At 57.0% G+C, this 20,448-nt stretch overlaps 2 protein-coding genes across 8 annotated transcripts in view; both read left to right on the forward strand.

Annotated features, from left to right (window-relative positions):
- Positions 1-16,670, forward strand: part of Prrc2b (proline-rich coiled-coil 2B) — a 52,331-nt gene extending 35,661 nt beyond the window's left edge. For 2 of the 6 annotated variants that reach the window (XM_013021376.1, XM_013021378.1), the window contains 14 exons: positions 1,083-1,228; positions 1,680-1,821; positions 4,477-4,559; positions 4,924-5,115; positions 5,236-5,433; positions 5,676-5,762; positions 6,273-6,377; positions 6,493-6,685; positions 7,340-7,437; positions 8,629-8,756; positions 9,082-9,322; positions 11,769-11,924; positions 12,653-12,744; positions 15,873-16,003. In XM_013021376.1, coding sequence (XP_012876830.1) covers positions 1,083-1,228; positions 1,680-1,821; positions 4,477-4,559; positions 4,924-5,115; positions 5,236-5,433; positions 5,676-5,762; positions 6,273-6,377; positions 6,493-6,685; positions 7,340-7,437; positions 8,629-8,756; positions 9,082-9,322; positions 11,769-11,924; positions 12,653-12,744; positions 15,873-15,912 — 1,901 coding nt within the window. In that variant the 3' untranslated portion in view covers positions 15,913-16,003. Of the gene's footprint in view, positions 1-1,082; positions 1,229-1,679; positions 1,822-4,476; positions 4,560-4,923; positions 5,116-5,235; positions 5,434-5,675; positions 5,763-6,272; positions 6,378-6,492; positions 6,686-7,339; positions 7,469-8,628; positions 8,757-9,081; positions 9,323-11,768; positions 11,925-12,652; positions 12,745-14,501; positions 14,584-15,872 lie in introns of those variants that run through there. The other 4 variants (XM_013021372.1, XM_013021375.1, XM_013021374.1 and 1 more) reach the window with 4 other exon arrangements.
- A 3,502-nt stretch (positions 16,671-20,172) lies between these two features.
- Pomt1 (protein-O-mannosyltransferase 1) overlaps positions 20,173-20,448 on the forward strand; it is a 21,699-nt gene continuing 21,423 nt past the window's right edge. For both annotated transcript variants that reach the window (XM_013021437.1, XM_013021438.1), the window contains exon 1: positions 20,173-20,261. The gene's annotated coding sequence lies outside the window, so the exon portion shown is untranslated. The remainder of the gene's footprint in view (positions 20,262-20,448) is intronic.

A 20,448-nucleotide genomic window follows, 5' to 3' on the forward strand; every position in this document is an offset into this window, starting at 1 on the left:
TTTTGCTTATGTGGTGCTGAGGAATCGAACCCAGGGCCTTGAGCATGCAAGGCAAGCGCTCTACCACTGAGCCACCTTCCCAGCCCCTGTTGTTTTCTTTTCCAACCTGTTGTGGGGCTTGAACTCACTGTGTGAGGCTTTGTCCCTGAGCTCTTTTTTTTTTTTTTTTTTTTCCAGTCCTGGGGCTTGAACTGAGGGCCTGGGCACTGTCCCTGAGCTGCTGCTTCCCCCCCCCCCCCCCCCCAGGCTAGTGCTCTATTAGTGCTCTACTTTTTGATCCAAGCACTACTTCCGGCTTTTTGTGCTGATGTGGTACTGAGCAATTGAACCTAGGGCTTCATGCATGTTAGGCAAGCACTCTACCACTGAGCCACCTTCCCAGCCCTCCTTGAGCCTTTTATTCAAGGCTAGTGCTCTACCACTTTGACTACGGTGTTGCATCTCAGATGTTTCCTGCCCAGCTGGCTTCCAGAGCTGCGATCCTCAGACCTCCGCACCCTGATTAGCTAAGATCACAAGCTTGAGCTACCAGCACCCAGTCCTATAACCCAAGGACAAGGATAGCAGGCTCCTGGGGAGGTGTCAGCTTTCCAAGCCTACTGCAGAGCTGAGTTTAACAGTCCTGTCTCCCGAGACTGTTCCTCCCCATAGTGTGGCTTGGGCTTCCAGGTCAAGCTGGCAGTGTGTTGGGCCAGAGGGTTCTGAAGCTGTGTGTGTGATCATGTCTCCACCCCCAAATGTGCCATGATTCCTCAGTTCCCAGCTGGTGTCCTGGCCTTCTGAGACCAGCTGTGTCTTGGGAATAGGTCTCCCATTGGGTCACTCCTGCCATCTTTTTTTTTGGGTGGGGGCACGAGGTCCAGTCATGGGGCCTGAACTCTGGGCCTGGGCTCTGTCCCTCAGCTCTTCAGCTCAAGACTAGCGCTCTACCACTTGAGCCACAGCACCACTTCCAGCTTTTTCTGCTTATGTGGTGCCGAGGAATCAAACCCAGGGCCTCATGCATGCAAGGCAATCACTATACCGTCCCAGCCCCACTCCTGCTGTCGTATAAACAGCCTTTCTGTGGCCTCTTTGTTCAGATGCCATCATTGAAAACTGCACATCCAGCCCCGGAGAGGAAAGTGAGGTGGGCTCTATGGTGGGCGAAGGCTTCATTGATGCCTTGACCAAGAAGCAGCGCCGCCTGCTGGAGGAGGAGAGAAGAAAGAAGGAGCAGGCTGCACAGGTGAGGCTGTCCTCTTCCCCCAGCAGCCAGGACGGTGGGCAGCGGGTGGGGGAGCAGTCCTTATACCTACTAGGCAGAATCACCTCCCGCTACTCCTGTCACTGCAGGAGCATGCTGAAGGAGCATGCGGGAGCGCCACAGGGCTGACTCACCTGGGGCTGACCTCTTGTCAGGCAGCCCCAGGCTGCCTTCCCTCACGATCGGCTCCGGGTGGGTGACCGCCTTGGGGTGGGTGACCCTCCAGGTTGCAAGGCTTGGGGCTGGGTGGGCGCTGCACACCAGCACCTATGGGTGGATAGCTTGGGCTGGCATGGCACCTTGCCCATCCTGCAGACAGGAGTCATGGCGTCTTGAGCTGGTTCCGGGCGGTAACAGTGCTGGGACACTTCCTGGGAGGGTTTGTTGCCATTCATACCTTAGGCTCGGCTGCCTCACCCTTCTTTCCTGGTAGGTGCCCGTGAAAGGCCGCGGTCTTTCTTCTCGCATTCCTCCTCGATTTGCTAAAAAGCAAAACAGCCTGTGTCTGGAGCAAGGCGATGTGGCTGTGCCTGGCAGCAGCCTGGGCACTGAGATCTGGGAGAGTAGCAGCCAAGGTGAGAGCGAGTGTCTCAATGGGGCAGAGTCCAGCATTCCCGCTGGGGAGTCCCATTTTGAATCCTGCCTGCGGGGGTGGGGGCGTTTCCTGTTCCCAGGCCCCTGTGTGCGCAGTGCCCAATGCCACTCCCTGAGAATCCTGGCCCTGGAAAGTTCCCTCATCTGCCTTTGCTATGTTGGGCCGTCAGAATGTTGTGCATGTCCATTGTGCTACTCAGCTGTTGGGATTGAGGTCTCACCCACTCTCCTCAGCCGTTTCTTCTTACCTTGCAAAAATGCAACAAATGGTCAGTAGACTGGTGACTGCCTTCCATAACAAGAAGTTGTTCTGGGGAAAAAAGGAAAAAAAAAATCCAGTCCTGGGGCTTGAACTCAGGGCCTAGGCACTGTCCCTGAGCTTCTTTTGCTCAAGACTAGCACTCTACCACTTGAGCCACAGCACCATTTCGGGCTTTTGGTACTGAGGAATTGAACTCAGGGTTTCATGCATGCTAGGCAAGCACTGTACCACTAAGCCACATTATTAGCCCATGTCCCTGAGCTTTTGTGTTCAAGGTGAGTATTCTACCACTTGAGCCACAGCTCCACTTCTGAATCTGGTGTTAATTGGAGATAAGAGTGTCACAGACTTACCTGCACAGACTGGCTATGAGCTGTGATCCTCAGATCCTGAACTACATCCTCAGATACTCACCTTCCTGAGTAGTTAGGATTACAGGTGTAAGCCACCTGCACCCTGCTTAAAAAAAGTTTTTTTTTTTTTTGTTCTCACCCAAAGCTATGCTTCTCTTAATCTTTGTTTTAAATAGAAAAGCTTTCCTAGTTGAGTGCCACCTTTGCACAAGGCATACACTCAGCCTTGTGGGTGATGGTTGAGTAAAACAAGGACTTTGTGGCTTACGAATCTTTTTTTTTTATTTTTTGGTCACTCGTGGGGCTTGAACTCTGGGCTGGGCGCTGTCCCTGCACTCTTCAACTCAAGACAAGTGCTCTACCGCTTGAGCCACAGTGCCACTTCCGGTTTTCTAGTGTTTTTATTGGAGATAAGAGTCTTACGAGTTTCCTGCCCGGGCTGGCTTTGAACTGTGATCTTCAGATCTCAGTCTCTTGAGTAGCTAGGATTACAGGCGTGAGCCTGGCTTCTTTGTGGCTTACAACACATTTTTTTTTCTTTGTTTTTTTTTGTTAGTCATGGGGCCTGAGCTCTGGGCCTGGGCACTGTCCCTCAGCTCTTCAGCTCAAAGCTAGCACTCTACCACTTGAGCCACAGCACCATGTCTAGCTTTTTCTGCTTATGTGGTACTGAGGAATTGAACCCAGGGCCTCATGCATGCAAGGCAAGCACTCTACCACTGAGCCACCTTCCCAGCCCCTGTGATAGTTTTGAGATGCTGTTGGTTTCCAGCCTTTTTTTTTTTAAACCAATACGTGGCCTTGAACTTTTTTTCACAGCTCATACTCTACACAGTTCTGGCTTTTTGCTGGTTAATATGGAGATTGAGTCTCAGAATTTTCTGCCTTGGCTAGCTTTGAACCATAATCGTCCAGATCTCCTCTGCGTGTCTGAGACCCTGGCACCCAGCCAGCTTTATTTGGTGGTGGTGTGGGGAGAGAGGGGTTTGAGCTCAAAGCGTTTCGCACGGTCAGCCTGCCTGCTCCACTGTGACTCCACCATTTCAACTATGTTTCCAGCCTCACTTTTTGATGGGTATTTTGGAGTTGGAGATTCCAAAACTTCTGCCTGAATTGGCCTTGAACTGAGATCCTCCAGATCCCAGTCTTTTTTGGTAGCTAGGATGATCAGTGTGAGCCACTGGCACCTGGCACCTGGCTTTACAATGGTTTTTATACAGTGCAGCAGAGGCTTGCTGACAGGGGTGATTCCACTGCACACACAGCTGGCACCCAATATGCTGGTTCGCAGACTGGCTTTTTTGGCTGTCACCTGTCTTTATGTTTCTAGTAGAAACCTTGGTGCTGAAAATCCTATCAGTCGATGTTCTACGCTAGCCCGGGAGCATGGGGTGAGGGCGAGCTCTGTAGCAGAGCCCTTGCCTAGCATATGTGAAGCCCTGGCTCCTGTTCTTTGGGTCCCACAAGGTAAAGGAAAGATGGCAGTCTGCAAAGGCTGGGACGGCTGAGTTGGGTGGTGTGAGTGATGATGTCATAGGTCATAGATCTCTGGCAGTGGTGCCAGGTTGTCTGGGCAGCCTCCTCTGGCCAAGGAGGTGATCAGGCTTTGAGGTCCATCATTCACACCAAGGGTCCCGGATCCTGAGACAGCACGTGGCGTTTTCCGCATTTGGTGTCTGGCTTTTGCTTGAATCTCTAAGGGCTCTGTGGTCTTAGAAAATCTCAATGGCCCCTGGTCCTATTGTAGGCCATAAACCGTGGGGTGCGGAGGAGCGTGGCCTTCAGTGATAGGTCACTGACGGGGCAGGAGCAGTGGTGGGGAGGAAGGGAGCTCGTCGCGCTGCACAGAGCCCATGGAACCCTAGACATGGGGTGCTGAGGCCAGCAGAGCTCTTAGAAGGGCTCCGTTCCCTCCTGGGTTGTCAGCGTGGTGGGGGGGCGCAGTGCGGGAGAAGAAGGCGTAAGCGTCTTCCTGGACTTCGTGCTCCCTTTTGACTCCTGGTTCTCGGCCTCCATGGCAGCGCTCCCCGTGCAGCCCGCCGCTGGCGACTCCTGGAGGAAAGCGGTGACCGCCTTCAGCAGCGCCGAGCCTGGTTCATCTGAGGTGAGGCCACTTGTCCCGGCCTGTCCGGCCCTGGCCGCTGGGCCTTGAACCGGACGCGCTTCCCCCGGCCCCGCACCATCCACAGCCTTTGTCTTTGATCTGTGTTGTAGAGAGAAGGGGTGTGCCAGGGAGACGCCCCGGCGTGGGGAGCTGTATTAGGGGGCTCCTCTGAGCTGGTCCTCTGGGTCACCGTCCTGCCTGGGATGGAATGGCGCATGGTGGGCAGCCTTGCCTAGGACCACTCGCTGTGGGTGGCCAATCATGCGAGCTCGCTCATGAGCTGCTGGTGGGGGGCAGGGTGGTGCCGGACACTCGTGCTTTGTGGTTCGGGACAGGCCTCTAACGCACTTGGTGCTCTGCACAGCAGGGCTTTAAGAGTAGCCAGGGAGACAGTGGCGTGGACTTGAGTGCCGAGTCCCGAGAGTCGTCGGCAACCTCCTCCCAGCGCAGCTCCCCGTACGGCACTCTGAAGCCAGAGGAGATGAGCGGGCCGGGCCTGGCGGAGCCCAAGGCCGACAGCCACAAGGAGCAGGCCCAGAAGCCACCCGAGCAGAAGGTAGCCTGCAAGTCTCCCTCGCAGCGGGCCGGGTGGGCAGAAGGGGCCTGTGTCATCTTCATGCTCGGGCATTTGGAAGCTTGAGGCGGGGTGTCTCAGCCGCTCTGTTCTCCCACCCAGGACTCGGAACAAGGCCCGGGACAGAGCAAGGAGCACCGGCCAGGACCCATCGGCAATGAGCGCTCTCTGAAAAACAGGAAGGGCTCTGAGGGGGCCGAGCGCCTCCCCGGCGCTGGCGTGCCCCCGGTGAACGGGGTGGAGATTCACGTGGACTCGGTGCTGCCTGTGCCACCCATTGAATTCGGAGTCAGTCCAAAAGTGAGGCTTCCTTCTGCTCTTGGTTGGTGTGCTTAGATCTAGCCCTGCAAAGCAGGGAGGGAATGTTGACGAGGCACCGGCACTGGCAGGTGGGGCTGGATTGCTTCGGTTTGGCAGGGAGTGGATCCAGGTCCTTCGTTTCTCGGGCTTCGCTGGGGAAGGCCGAGCAGGGTCACGGCCACACTTCCCTGGGGAAGGTGAGCTGAGCATGGTTCAGTGGCTCTCTGCCCTTTTCTCCCCAGGACTCTGATTTTAGCTTGCCACCGCGTTCTGCCTCTGGTCCTGCAGGGAATCCTGTGGTGAAACTTCAGGATGCCTTGGCTAGCAATGTAAGCCAGCTTCTTCTCCAGCCCTTGCCCAACCACTGCTCCAAGCCCTGGGGTGGGACTCGGTGGAGCCTCAGACTGAGTAGGGGGACCTAGCAGCTGCAGACATTGCTAGGCGTGGGGCGGAAATGAGTTCTGTTCATTTAGGTTTACAGTGCCAGGCTGGTGGGTTTTCTCAGAATTGTTTTTGCTGGCGGACTCGGGCCCTGTGGGAAAGCCCAGCGGTTGGGTTTCCACTGTGTTCGGAAGGACCACTTTGTCCGTTTGCTGAGGGACAGCCGCTGCCATCTCCAAGCCTGGCTGGCAGGCACATGGCTGCCAGCAGCCGTCAGTCTGTGTGCTGGGACCGGCTCTCCTGTGGGTGGCCCTGCTTGGTCGGGTGCGGAGGGGCCTCTCCTCTGTTCTGCAGTCAGCAGTCCTGACCTTGGGAGCGCATATTTACACAAGTCAGGGCCTCGTATCCCCACGTGGGTCTCAACACCCGATCGACCGTTTCCTTTGTCCCTGCTCCAGGCAGGGCTGGCGCCGAGTATTCCCATTCTCCGGCGGGACCATCACATCCAGAGAACCATGGGCCTGTCCCCGATGTCCTTCCCCACCGCTGACCTCACGCTGAAGGTAAGCAGCCTGAGCGGGAGTGCTCCTCACGGCACCCATGGGCCCAGGGCTGGAATTGCCATTCACCCCTGCTGTCCGGGTCATGATTCGCACCCTTCCCCTCTTGCTTCCAAAGATGGAGTCTGCACGCAAGGCTTGGGAAAACTCCCCCAGTTTGCCGGAGCAGAGCTCTCCTGGAGGTGCGGGGTCAGGTCTCCAGCCTCCGTCCTCTGTGGGTGCCTCCAATGGGGTCAACTACAGCTCCTTTGGCGGAGTGTCCATGCCACCCATGCCTGTGGCCTCTGTAGCACCTTCTGCTTCGATGCCAGGTATCTATCGCCTTCCCTGGGCCGAGCACGGGCCTTTCCGTGCTCAGTGCCGAGAGAGCCCTGTAGTGATGCCCCAGGCACCACCCTGGCGCTCTGGCGCAGGGGGCACGTGGGAGGGCACGCTTGTTTCCAGGCTGCATGACATGAGCCTTCCCCGTGCTGCTGGCAGTGTGTGCAGTTTGCACGCATCCCTGACCCCTGGCCTTCCATAGCAAGCTTCTCCCCCCTGGCAGCAGCGGGAGAGAGCAGGGCATGGTCTTGAGTTAGACTCTGGTGCCATGCCAGCTCCCCGGGGCACTGCTCACTGTGAAGCAAGGCCTTGCCTGTTAGGTGCTGGGATCGGCCAGGCCCATCACAGGCGGTGTTCTTACCCTTACTGTCGCTATCCTTGTGTGGGGTTGTCAGGGTCCGCTGCCAGTCTCGATGATGCAGTTCCAATAGATCCTTCTGACCCTCCACTGTGGACTCAAAGCAGGGAGATGAAGAGGACCGTGACTGAGAGGCCGAGGCAGTCTTAGCCAGTACACAGCCCTGCGGGGGCTGGGGGTGATTGGAAGCATTAGGTGACTGTGCACTGCCCTGCCTTGTCAAGCTGTGCTGGGTGTCTCCCCGCCGCTGCTTGGTGACTGAGGCCCCTCCGGATTCTGTTTCCAGGCAGCCACCTCCCACCTCTGTACCTGGATGGTCACATGTTTGCAAGTCAGCCCCGGCTGGTTCCCCAGACCATACCTCAGCAACAGAGTTACCAGCAGGTGAGGGCAGCAAGGCCGGTCACCCACTCAGGTATAGCACAGGCCCCTGTGTGGGGCCCAGCAACGGGCACGCCACGGCAGCCTATTGGAGAGCAGGAGCAAGTGCTTCAGATTTGGCTTAATTTCCTTCCTTCCCACCTTAACCGGGGGTTAGCTAAAACAGAGTTCACATTAGTGATCGGTTGTTTTGATGAAGGAAAGGGTCTCAGATGCAGGTGCTTTAGAACGACATGGAGAAGCAAGCAGGGGTTTGGTCAGGTTTTCATGACAGGGTTGCGTATGTGTCTCCCGCTGAAAGCTGGTGTGGTGCTTCCACGCAGTCCCATGCTGGCCGCCCGTCACCTCCTGTGTCGGTACACTGCAGCGCAGGGTCATCCTGCCGTCTGCTCCCAGTGTGGATTGGGGCCAGGACTGAGAATGTGACAGGGCCACACTTCTGTCTCAGATGCAGCCCTCTAACGTTTAGGTTCTTTATTTTGTCTGTTGGCTTATTTTTGGTGCTAGAACTAGGACTTGAACTCAAGGCCTCACACTTTCACTTGGCTTTTTTACACTCCACCACTTGAGCCACACATCCACTCCCAGCTTTTTGCTGGTGATTGGAGATAAAAGTGTCACACTGATTTTCTTGCAACCCTGATCCTTCAGTCTCAGCCTCCCAAGTAGTTAGGATTGCAGGTGTGAGCCACCAGCTTCATAGAAGCCATCAGCATATGAAGGTTTTATTCTTCACATAGTTGGATCACACTGCATGTGGCACTCTTTAATTCGGCATCATTTCTGATGCTCACCTCTATTGAAAATGTGTTGCTAGAATTTGTTTTCAGTGCTGTGCAGATTCCAGTGTAATGACCCACTGTGCCTCAGTCCCACTGCCTGTAGGCTTTGTCCTGAGACCAGGAAGGCCAGGTCACTGTGCTGTGGTGTGCCCACAGCAGGAGAGGAGAGAGGAGGGGAGGCCAGGCCAGGCCGCTGTGCTGCAGCATGCCCACGGCATTGGAGGAGAGGGGAGGGAGGCCAGGCCAGGCTGCTGTGCTGCAGCATGCCCACGGCAGGGGAGGAGAAGGGAGGGAGGCCAGGCCAGGTGCTGTGCTGCAGAGTGCTCAGGGCAGGGCCTGGCTGCCGTGCGGAGGCTGGGGTGAGGTAGGGAGCCATGGGAGGCGCTGTACTGACAACTAGCTCCTGTTCTAGGCTGCCGCTGCCCAACAGATCCCGATCTCTCTTCACACGTCTCTGCAGGCTCAGGCCCAGCTTGGACTGAGGGGAGGGCTCCCTGTGTCGCAGTCCCAGGAGATCTTCAGCTCCTTACAGCCCTTCAGGTGAGAGCTCACAGCGCACCTTCAGATCTGACATTCCTTTGCTCCAGCTGCGTGCACTCCAGCTGCAGATGGGCCATCCATGGTGACCTCATCTCTTTCTAGTCTGTTGCTCACTGCTCTGGAGCATGGAGATCTTGTTTCCTTCTCTGTGTCCTCTTCCCTTATCGCCTTCCTCTGATGCCCTACCGTGGGGCCTGTGTCCCCCAGACCAGCAGGAGGGATGGGACACGAGAGTTTCCTCAGCTCTCGGGATCCTGGCTATCAATGAGGCCTAGACCATGTGTGTGCCCTCTTCCTGATCCTTGCGTCTGTCTGGCTTTTGCAGGTCTCAGGTGTACATGCACCCCAGCCTGTCACCGCCTAGCACCATGATCCTCTCTGGGGGCACGGCCTTGAAGCCTCCGTACTCCGCATTCCCAGGCATGCAGCCCTTGGAGATGGTGAAGCCCCAGTCCGGCTCCCCCTACCAGCCCCTGAGTGGGAGCCAGGCCCTGGTCTACGAGGGCCAGCTGGGCCAGGCTCCGGGGCTGGGAGCCTCCCAGATGCTGGACTCTCCGCTCCCACAGGTCAGATTTGTTCCTCCGTTCCTGAACGCTGGACCTGCTGCCAGTGTGGCCCACTTCTGCCCTATCGTCTCCCCAGTGCCCCAATCTGGTCTGTGTGTAGCCTCTTGGGATAGGCCGCACCACTTATCCCAACACCTGCGCCCCAAAGGCAGCACTCACTCCTCCTTAGGTCTGTGGTCCTCTCTGCCCTTCCCTCCCTTCCCCGAGTCCCCAGTTAGAAGCATCCATCGCAGCTTCTGCTTAGCTTGGCTGCCACTGGTGGGGCTTTGCACTGGGAGCTTGTCTGCAAGCCTACCTAGCCCCATAATTACCTGTAACTTCGTCTGGCACAGCCTCAAGTGTAGTGTCCTAACTCCTGGCCCGCCCCACCTCTTCCAGACCTGCCCCCTCTATCATCTCTCAGCCCCAGGCCTCACTTCATCCCTCGAAGCCGCCTGGTGCAGCCACAGCTGTGGTCTGGTCAGCTCTGCCCACTACAGGCACTGCACTGGGTTCTCCCTGCAGCCCCGTCCTGCCCCGCCTGGCTCCTTCTGTCTCCAAAGACTCCTCTCCCTCCCTGCACGTTGATGCGCTGCTGGGGAGACTAAGGCGACCTCTGCCTCAGGGCTCCCCCCCACTCCACCCCTCGCCAGCATGTGTGTTCTCTGTGCTACCATTGGTGTGGGGTCACCCCACCCTATTGGAAGTGTTGTCATCAGCACATTATCCTGGTTTTCTTCCTTCCTCCTCAGACCTCCTTCCTGGTATCCCTGGTCTAGTGCTGGACAGGCCCCAGGCCCTTCCTTTGGGCCACTTTATTAGCTCATGGCCTGGATTCTTCTTTTGCCTCCCATTGTCACTGTCCAAATCATTGTGTTCCCCGACTCCTCCACCCCCTTCAGGCCCTTCAGCTGGTCCCATCTGCCCTGCCCTCACAGAGGACTCAGTGTCCAGCCATTTCTCATCTTCCTGCCCTAACCAACCAAGCCCGCCGCTGCCTCGGCAGCCCATTTTGCCCCCCACCCCCACCTCCCTTGCCTGCCCATGAACACAACTGCCAGGCAGTGGTCCTTTCAAAATGCAAAACCTACAGCTGGGTGCTGGTGGCTCACGCCTGTAATCCTAGCTACTCCGGGGACTGAGATCTGAGGACCACAGTTCAAACCAGCCTGGGCAGGAAAGTCTGTGAGACTCTTTACCTACAGTAAACCACCAGAAAACTGGAAAGTGGCGCTGTGGCTCAAGTGGTAGAGCATTAGCCTTGAGCTGAAGAGCTGAGGGACAATGTCCAGGCCCAGAGTTCAAACCCCACGACCAACCCTCCACCCCTGCCCCCCGCCCCCCAAAAAAAAAAAAAAGCAAACCAGCTGATTGCTGAGGATGCAGCTTAAACCCAGCCTAGGCAAGAAAGTCTGTGAGATTCTTTGTTCTTTTTTTTGGTCAGTCGCCGGGCCTGAACTCTGGGCCTGAGCGCTGCCCCTCAGCTCTTCAGCTCAAGGCTAGCGCTCTACCACTTGAGCCACAGCACCACTTGGCTTTTTCTGCTTATGTGGTGCTGAGGAATCGAACCCAGGGGCTCATGCATGCAAGGCAAGTGCTCTACCACTGAGGCACCTTCCCAGCCCCTGTGAGATTCTTACATTTCCAGTTAACCACCAAAAACCCAGAAGTGGACCTGTGGCTCAAGTGGTAGAGAGCTATCCTTGTGCAAAAATAGCTCTAGAACATTGTCCAGGCTCTGAGTTCAAGCTCTAGGATCCTCACTCTACCCCAAACCAAATGCAAGATCAGGAGACCTCTCCAGCATGGCACCCTCCCCCCTGTTGCACTTCAGGCACAAACGTGCTGTCTTGAAACTAGGGCCACACGTCTCAGTGATGCAGTGCCAATAGATCCTTCTGACCCTCCACTGTGGACTCACGCAGGGAGATGAAGAGGACCGTGACTGAGAGACGAAAGCGGGCCAGCTCTGTCCTGTGCCCCGGGAGGCCACTCCCTCTGCCCCCTCACCTTCCTGTCCTGGACCCCTTGATCCCTGTTGGAGGTGCTGCTGTTCTGTCCTCACGTGCTTTAGAGGGACCCAGGCTCCAGCTGGTCATGTTTATTGCCCGTTGGTGCAAAACCAAAGGGGCAAAAAAGCCTTCCTGCCCTCCCCACCTGTCTTTCCACCTCTGCCTGGTGTGCACCTGCGCATGTGCACACAGGTCAGGCCAAGCTTGTGCTGCATTCTGGGCACCTGTACAATGTGTCACACAGTGTCCCGTGATTGTCTGGCCTCCCAGCCCTTCTGCATTGTCAGGTGGAGGCAGAAAGGCTGTGAAGAGGCACAGAGGGTGCACACTTGCACTGTATGGTTGTGGGTTCTGGGCAGTCATGTGAGTGGGTTCTGGGGGCGGGGCGGGGGGTGCACGTGCACTCAGTAGCTCTTTCCCCTTGGTCCCTTCCTGACATCTCTGTCTCCTGACAGCTGACCATGCCGCTGCCCCGGTACGGTTCTGGGCAACAGCCACTGATCCTGCCGCAGTCCATTCAGCTGCCACCGGGACAGAGCCTCTCTGTTGGGGCTCCTCGAAGGATTCCTCCACCTGGCTCCCAGCCACCGGTCCTGAACACCAGCAGAGAGGTAAGGCTTATCTGATGGTCATGATCCCGGGAGGGGTGTGGCCTGGCCAGCGCTCCTTGGTGGTGAGGTAGAAAGCAAGGGGCACAGGTGGGGTGGGAGTGCAGGTTGCCAGCCTCAAGTCTATGCAGCTTTGCCATACCACAGAGGCCTCACGATCCCCGTGTCCAGGCTCCTAGGCTAGGGCTGAGGATAAAGTGGGCGGGAGCAGGCGCCCATCGGCACGGAAGGGGCCCATGGCCCGAGCCGTAGCCACATAGCAGCAACCACACGGAGCCTGTGCAGAGGCAGATTCCCCACTTGATATCACCAGGCCTAAGAGAGGAGTGTGTGCCCTCCCCGGCCTCGTGCGCTCTTCCGTGGGTGGCACCCGGCCAGTGCTTCACACGCTCCACACTTCAGTCAGCGCCTGTTGCCGTGCAGCCGAGTAAGACGCCAACCGCAGTGCAGGCGCGCCAGTGCTCAGGAGGCAGAGGCAGGCAGCTTGAGTTCCAAGTTAGCCTGTGCTACATAGTGGGACACCTCCTCCTCATTGGATAGTTCCTGCTTCTAGGAAAAAGCCTGGATTGGGAGGGAGGGCCTGAAGATTCTTCTAAAAGATGTCTCTCTGGAAATATGCACAGTCTCTGGCCTGCTCTGTCTGGGGTGGGTCACTGAGGGCCAGAGAGTCCTCATCCCCATCCCCATGGCTGTGGCTGTGAAGTAACGCCTGCTGTTCTCTTTCCCTTCAGTCATCTCAGATGGACCTGAAAGGCTTCCACTTTGCCGACAGTAAACAGAATGTGCCTACAGGAGGCTCCACGCCTTCACCACAGACCTACAGGTAAAGACACGCCCGGGAGCTGCGGCCAGCCACCCAGTGGGCCCAGGGAGAGCCAGGGAGGGGAGGGGGCCAGCGCGTCACTGCACACATCGGGTGCACATGGTTCACCGTGGCAAAGGAAGATGAGGTTGGAACAGTCTTTCCCCAGCTCCCACCCGAGCTCATCCTTGAGCCTGGTCAGGGCCTGTGGGCTCTTGGTTTCCTCCCTGGCATCTTCTCCGCCTCCAGTGACATCCGGCTCCCCTGTTGGGTCACAGTAGGGACTCCGGTCCCCGTGCTAGGATGGGAAGTCAACTACGTCCTTGGGCCTGTCTTGTTTCATGTGGGAGGTCCCTGCTCCCCCTGAGCTTGCACACCATCACGACACAGACAGCCCGCGGAGCCATGAGTTCAAACCCCACCCTGGGCCTTGCTCTCACTGGACATTCTGCCTGTCACTCTTGATGCATGTGGCTGCAGCGGCCACCTCCAGCCGCTGCTCATCCCCCTTCAGGAGCGGCTTCCTGAGGTTGCCTCCATTTTGGTTCTTGCCATCTTGGCTGGTTTTGCACTTGCTTTGTTCATTCTCCCCATTGCCTGTCAGTGGGTCCACACATCTGCTACGACAGCCGTACTGAGCAAGGAGTGCAGCCCGGGGAGCGGGGTAGAGAGGAAGGCAGTGAGCAAGTGGGCTTGTTGGCGCATGTGCCCCGGCTCCCTGCCATCCCCATGCTGTGGCGCAGGTTGGGCCAGGGCACCTGGCTGCTTCCAGTTGGACCAAGCAACAGCGAGGTTCTTGGGAGGAGCAGTCAGCCCTCTGTGCACTGGAGATACCTGACTGTCTTACTCCCTGCGCTGTGCAGTAACCACTGTGTGTGCAGCATTTATAAGGAATCTCAAGGTGACGTCAAGTACACAGGAGAGACTGAGGCATGGCTTAGTGGTAGAACACTTGCATACTGGCACACGAGGCTGTGTTGCGTACCCAGCACGTGCGTGTGCACGTGCACACCCGCGCAGTGAACTGGAGCACGTGCACAGGTTAAGGCAAATTCCACACTGCTCGTATAATAGCATGGAGCATCTGTGGGGGTGCTGGAACCCTCCCCTGTGGGTCCCCAGGGACCTCTGGAAAAGGGGGCTGCTGAGTCAGGCTCTCCAAGAAGGGTTTTCCCAAGACTGCAATCCTAGGGCCATGCCATCTCAAGATGGTGCGGGCAGGTGGCGGCCCACCAGCACAGGGTCCAAGCACCCCACACTGACTCTGAAACTCTGCCTACATCTTCACCTTGGTCCCCAAAGCCCTGGAGGCCCTGTGGTCTGTTGCTGTCATGTCTCCTGTGCCCATCGGTGCACAGTGGGACTAGAATAGTGCTCTGCACCATTCTTGCCCCGTGTCAGGCTTATTTATAGACTCTTTTATCTGGGCACCACACCTTGTTGATCCCAACCCTCTAAACCCTAGAGATAGTCAGTGCCTGTCCACAAGAGGACCTTGTCTTTGGCTAGGCGCCGCCCTGCGCAGCTAACCCCCTCCCCCCCCCCCCCCCCCGGCTTGGTCTCCTAGAAGTACCAGGGTAGACCGTGGTGACCCTTTTCCCCTTTCTGCATTCTTGGCTGTGTAAGGTTTTTTTTTTCCCCATCTGTGAGGTTTCTAAATGTCCAGAGCAGGTGCCCTGGCCACAGGGCCCTCCTTCCTCACACCTCCTCTGAATGCTTGGCTTTGACTCCATCTCTGGTGACATGTGTATTCTCAACCCTGCCTTTGGTTTTTGCAGGCCTAGCTCTGCTAGCCCCAGTGGGAAGCCCTCTGGATCAGCAGTTAACATGGGCTCTGTGCAGGGACACTACGTCCAACAGGTAGAAGACGGCTTTCCAGACCCTGCGGCCCTGTCTCCCAGCGCCAAAGAAGGGACTGTCCAATTGATCGAGCACTCCATTTACAGAGACCCTCCCACCACTTAGGGCTGGGCGGCTAAGTCCCTCCTGGCAACGGCCTTTTCTCCTCTTGATGGGCCTCTGAATCCTTCCTTGTCCTGCAGAGGAGGGAGGATGAGACACCAGGTGCCCCAGGCCATTTAGGCCATCATGGTGCTCTGGGAGACTCAGTTAGGCCTGTGGGTTAGCTCTAGAGGCCGGGTGTGTGCTTGTGCTAGCTGTAGTACGTGGTATGTGTTGTCTCTTGTGGCTGGGCGGGATAGCCGAGGACTGAGCTCTCTCCCTTGGACAGGAGTGTCTCTCAGTGTCTTCCCCTGCAGGCCTCTTCCACTCTACAGCACACGCTGGGGCTCCAGAGCACGGGATGTCAGGCCTGGGTCTTAGTGAGTTCAGCATCACTGGCTGGTGGCCACGGGGGGGAGGGGCAGTGTTCTCTCCTATCACCCTCCACTTCCCCTCCCCCCCTCCCCAAGTCCTGTGGGATGAGTTTCCAAAGCTTTCTCTCAGGGCTGGGGTTGAAAGAGGGTGGTGTATGGATTCTATCCCTAGAACTGCAAAAAAGCAATAGGGAAAGGGAGGGAGGAAGCTTCTCCTGGAGTCCGGTGGCAGAACTTGGCTAGCCACCAGTGATGGCTTCTGCTGGTGGAGCTACAGGCCACTGGAACTTGATTGGGAGTCAAACTTGAGTGGTGGAGGAGTTACAGTGAGAGTTAGAGCTTCATTGATTCAACAGGGAAGAATAAATCTGTCCCACCTCGCCCCCTCCCAAGGATAACTGGGGTAGTGCCAAGGCTTACAGTACGATTGGGATCTGTGTAAAGGGCCTTCTGCCTTTGGGGTGCAGGTGGGCTGGTTGAGGAAAGTTCTTCCCATCAGCCTTGGTACCAGAAATGTTGATTGTCCTGAAGGACCCGCACCTCTCTGCCTCCACGAATCACTGCACCCTGTGCCCATGGCAGGGCGCCCCCTGGTAGGCTACCCACTAGGACAGCCACCTCGCGTGCTGCTGCAAAGCTGTGGGCCGAGCCCCGCAGTAGAGCGATTGTGTGCAAGGCCCCAGGCTCCCATCCCCAGCTCTGCTCTCTGAACAAAGGAGACACAATGTAGGATGGGTTTTCTTTTCTACAACTCAGGAACAGGAAAGGAGTGGTGGGAACTGGGTCTCTCAACACATTTCTGCCTTGGGCTGATCTTCTTTTCACTGTCCAAAGGGAAAACGAGTGGATGAAAACCCCAGCCTGGGAGCCGTGAAGCTGCAGGAGGCCCCCTCGGCCCCCTCCCAGATGAAGCGGACCGGAGCGATCAAGCCTCGGGCTGTCAAGGTGGAGGAGAGTAAAGCCTGAAGGTGCCCGGTGCCCTTGCCTCCCCCCTTGGGGATGCCGCCGCCTGGCCTGGATAGACACGCTTGGGACCTCACGGGACCACGGTTCACCCACCTGGCCTGGACTGAGAGCTCTCCTCTCCTCCACTCCAAAAGCTCCGTCGTCAGCCAGCTCGCACTGTGGATACATGGCATTGACCTGCTTGCTTTGATTCAAAACAAAAGAGCAATGTCCCCCCGCCCCCAGTGACTGGAGTGAGTCGCCTTCGTGCAGTGCAGACCCGCCCACCCACCCGCCTGCCCCTCCCCCGGTACAGTGGCTTGGCAGCAGGGTCATTTTAGCCGAAGGCTTTTTGTTTTAAGCAGCAGCTAAGGTTTTTACAAAGGGGAAAAGAAAACAAATGCCAGCTACATCTGTATAGCTGAACTTTTCTATGTTCCTTGCTCTCCTCTCCCTGTCCCCCTGCTGTCCCAGTGATCTCCTTTTACATTCGTCCTGTTTGACACATCACTGAGAGACCTTAAGAGACGACTCTTAAGGATGTGCCCCTGCCCCTGGTTGGTGAGCCTTTGGGGTTCTAAGGACATGATCACGAGTGCTCTGCTTGTCCGTGTGGAAAGGTGAGCGGAGGGTAGGTAGATGGTGTCTTGGTGGGGCCACAGCCCCCAGCCTGAGGTTGATGACACTCTTAACTGCTAACTGCCGAGTCCTGGAGATGAATGGTAGCGCTACTGTCAGTGTCCTTCAGGTTGGTTGGGAAGGTGCGTGGGGACACCCGCAGGCCACAGAACTGTGCCGTTCTTCCGGGGCCCCACACCTTGCCCCGCGAGGCTGCTGTTCCGACTCACTTCCTTCCAGCCCCTCAGCATCTCCACCTCCCCAACCCTCATGGCTCATCAGAGAAGCCATTGACAGACACATGGACACTCCCTGGCTCTCTGAACAGAGGCAGTGCTCCCTAAGGCAGGTGGCAGGAGACTCGCCTCTCCCTCTTGTTGCTGTCTCCCCACAGTAGCCCCAGGAAGCCGGGGTGCAGGGAGCAGGGCAGCAGGCCAGACCTCCATGGCTTGTCCATACCAGTGAGCAAGGTCTGAGCCTTGGCGGCTTTCCTTACAAGCCAGCCACTCTAAAAGGTTTCTGTGGGCCACAGTTTGGTAGGCTTCTGGCTTTTTAATAAATGGGAAGAAATCATCCCTAACTCCATCATTCCAAGGAAAGATGACAGGAATTTCAGTTTCTCACAAGCTCTTTGGGGTCCTTTACATCCTCCAGCCCGTGGGAGCTGCCTGCCCCCCACCCCGCCATGGTCCCAGAGATCTGCCTCCAAGCAAGGATACAGGCTAGGACACACCTGCCCTGGCTGTGCGGCACTGTCACATGCAGTCTACAAACCCTGAGCTCCGAGCTGCCTGATGCAGTCGGGGAAGAAGCGCCTGTGGTCTGCGCGCAGGTGGTTGCAGCGTCCCTCAGCACAGCGCCATTCCTCATTCCTGTTGGCCTCTGGCCAGGACAGTCCCGCAGAAAGGCCTTCCTGCCTCTCTCTAGCTCTCAGCCCCTCCCCCTGGGCCTCCACCCCTCTAGCTTGTCGCCTTTTCTTCATCTCGTAAGTCTTGCCCTGCTCGAAGGGCTGCCCATGTAGTTTCCAGCCTGTGTCTCGAGTCATTGCCAAGCCATCTCCAGATGAGTGGATCAGCCACAGACTGAGCCACACGCAGTCCCACTGTCGCCTCCACCCGTCCTCACAGCCACGCCTGCCCACTTAACACTGGCGCACAGGTGTCAAGAGAACAAAGTTTTCTTGTGAAATTGAACAGAACAGGCCCGGACGCTGTTATAAATGCAAGATGTACCTTCAGGTGAGCCTGCCCTCATCAGTTGACAGTACTTCCGAGAAACAAACTAAAGGTCACCTGTTCTCATCCCTCTCTCCCTGTACTTCTCTTCCCCCCTCCAAATAAAAAGAAAACACTAGAATTTATTTATATGTATTGATGTTGTAGGTCTAGGTGAAGAAGTAAATGTTCCACTGTTCTATTTATATATAATGTCTGAATTACTCTGCAGGAAAGGCCGGGAAATTGCATGTCAAGGTTGGTAAGTGCACCACCTGTGTGACCTCAGCTTCGGGCTCCTGTCCTCTGAGATGCACAGGAGGACAGAGGGCAGGCCTCCGGCCTCCTGACACCCCACCCTTTCCATGGACTATTTTTAGTGCAGAGACATTTTAAGGTGCAATATCTCTTCATGTGATTTTTAGAGCCAAGCTCAAGATAACAGAACTTGGGGTGTTAGTTTGGTTTCAAACCCACATCAGCAGACTGCAAGTCCGTGTAGGAGCTTCCGTTGGCATGCCCAGCCCTCGCAGCCAGCAACAGATGATGGCCAGGCCCGCCCTTCAGAGGTGGAGGGTGGAGACAGGCTCATTATCACCTCTGTCTTGGCAGTGTGGCTCCCGGCCTGGCACAGAGACTGCAGTGGTGGCAGCCCTTCCCAGGACCGCTCAGTGGAATGAAGCTCCCTGTGGGACGATGGGAACGGAGCATCGGCTCACTGATCCTCTGCCAGCCCTTCCTCTCCCCATCTGCTTTCTCAGCAGTTGCTTTCTCTGTTTCATTTGCATTATTGTTTTCAAACTTGGAATTCATAGAACACATCTGGCCGAGGTCCCTAAAGGGGGAATCTAAGGTGGTTTGTGACAGGTGGAGAAAGGCTGGATCCACCCCACGGCCATGGTCACATCCTTGGGATGTTGGGTTAACTTGGTACATACTGACACTGCCCTTCTATCTTCTGGATCTGCCTTTCAGTTTGTGGCTGGTGTGCAGCCCATGTGGCTGGTGCGCGGCCTGTGGTGGGCTGGCCTGAGACTCTGCATGGCAACTGGGGATAAGTCCCGCCCCCGTCATCCACTGGCTTCCCTCTGCCCAGTACCTGCATGTTGCCTTGCCAATTTTTTTTTTTCTGTCCCTTTTCACTTCTTGCAGAGCTAGCCAGGGTTAGAGGGTCTGCTGGGACTGGCCTTTGACAACTGTGGATAGTGGAGTGTGTGTGTGCTGTCGTGTTCTGTGACGAAGGGGGTTGGGGGGGGGGTACAGACTTCCAGGAAGCCAGCTATCCTCAGAATGAGGTGGACCCAAGGGACAGGAGGGGCTCAGTCTTGGTGACCACCACCGTTACCCACCCATGTTCTCCACCAGGGCCACCAGCATAGATCTGGGGAGTGACCTTCAAGTGTTGGAGAGCCACAGTTCACTGTTTTCCACCCGGTTTGGTGGCTTCCAGGATGGTCACAGCACTTGCAGCTTCTGAGTGGCAATTCCGAGGGCCGCGCAGGGCGAGGGCTGTCACTGTGCAACGTGCACCTGTACCTAAGCTTTTGGGCCTAATCCCTCGTGTAGTAAAAAGGATTTGGGTGGTTTGTTTTTGAGAAACTTATGTTTTTGTTTTCGTTTCTTTTTGCTTTTATTTTGGCCTATCCTCTCTTTGTCTCTTCATGTAGACCAGGTATTTGAAAGGGCAGACGATGGCTAAAGGTGTACTGTGCAGCTTGTTGATATGTGATTATCGGAGAAACTGATACCTCGGATGGGAAATGGAATTGTGGGTTCACCCTCCCTTCCCTCCAGTTCAGAACCTGTTGTTTCTCCTTTCAAATATGTGATTGTACTAGCTCTTTCCATATGAAAGAACTCTTCCTTATTTAAATAAAAAAAGTTTAAAAATAAAGCCGAGCGTGCTTTCTCCGGTTGCCTGTCCCTGTTTCTGGGCCATGTGATTGGAGAGGCCTGGAGTTGGAGTGAACTGGGCCGGGGTCCAGGCGGGGCGCGGCGAGGGCGGGGAGCAGGGCGGCCCGGGCCGCTCGGCGAGGGCCTCGGGGCTCCGGACTCGGGGTGGGGTCGCAGCACGGGGCCTGCTGGCCGCCAAGGAAACCGTCACCCCGCCCTCTGGGAGAGCCACCGCGAAGTCCTCGCCTGCGGAGGCTGGCAGCGAGGAGCGGAGCGGGGGCGCCGGGCTCTGCCTTTCCCGCGCTTCAAACCTGCCTGACCGGCTGCGCACGCGCTCACCTACACAGACATACTGCGCGTGCGTGCCGCTGCCTGCCCGCCCCCCTACTGCACACGCGCGCCGTCGCAACCCGCCGGCGCAGTTAGTCGAGTGTCGATCGGTGAGCAGTGCGAAGCGCCGAGCGCGGAGCGCATCGCGCGCACCCGCCATCCTTCCCGCCGGTGCCTGGCTAACCCGGCGCCGGAGCCACTCTGCGGGACTCGGAGAGCGCGAGTAAGTGTGGGGCGCCGAGGCCGGGCGGACGGGACGCGGGGCGCTGCTCCGGGGAGAGCCGGAGGGCTGGGGGCGACGGCAGGCCGGGGCTCGGGTCTGGAAGGGAGCCCTAGGAGGGCCTGCGGGCGCGGGGGAGAAAAGGAGCCGCGAGCTGCGGGACGGCGAGACCTGGGGGCGCCGGGGTGTC

Source organism: Dipodomys ordii, unplaced genomic scaffold, assembly GCF_000151885.1.
Source record: "Dipodomys ordii isolate 6190 unplaced genomic scaffold, Dord_2.0 Scaffold55, whole genome shotgun sequence".
Classification (NCBI taxonomy): domain Eukaryota; kingdom Metazoa; phylum Chordata; class Mammalia; order Rodentia; family Heteromyidae; genus Dipodomys; species Dipodomys ordii.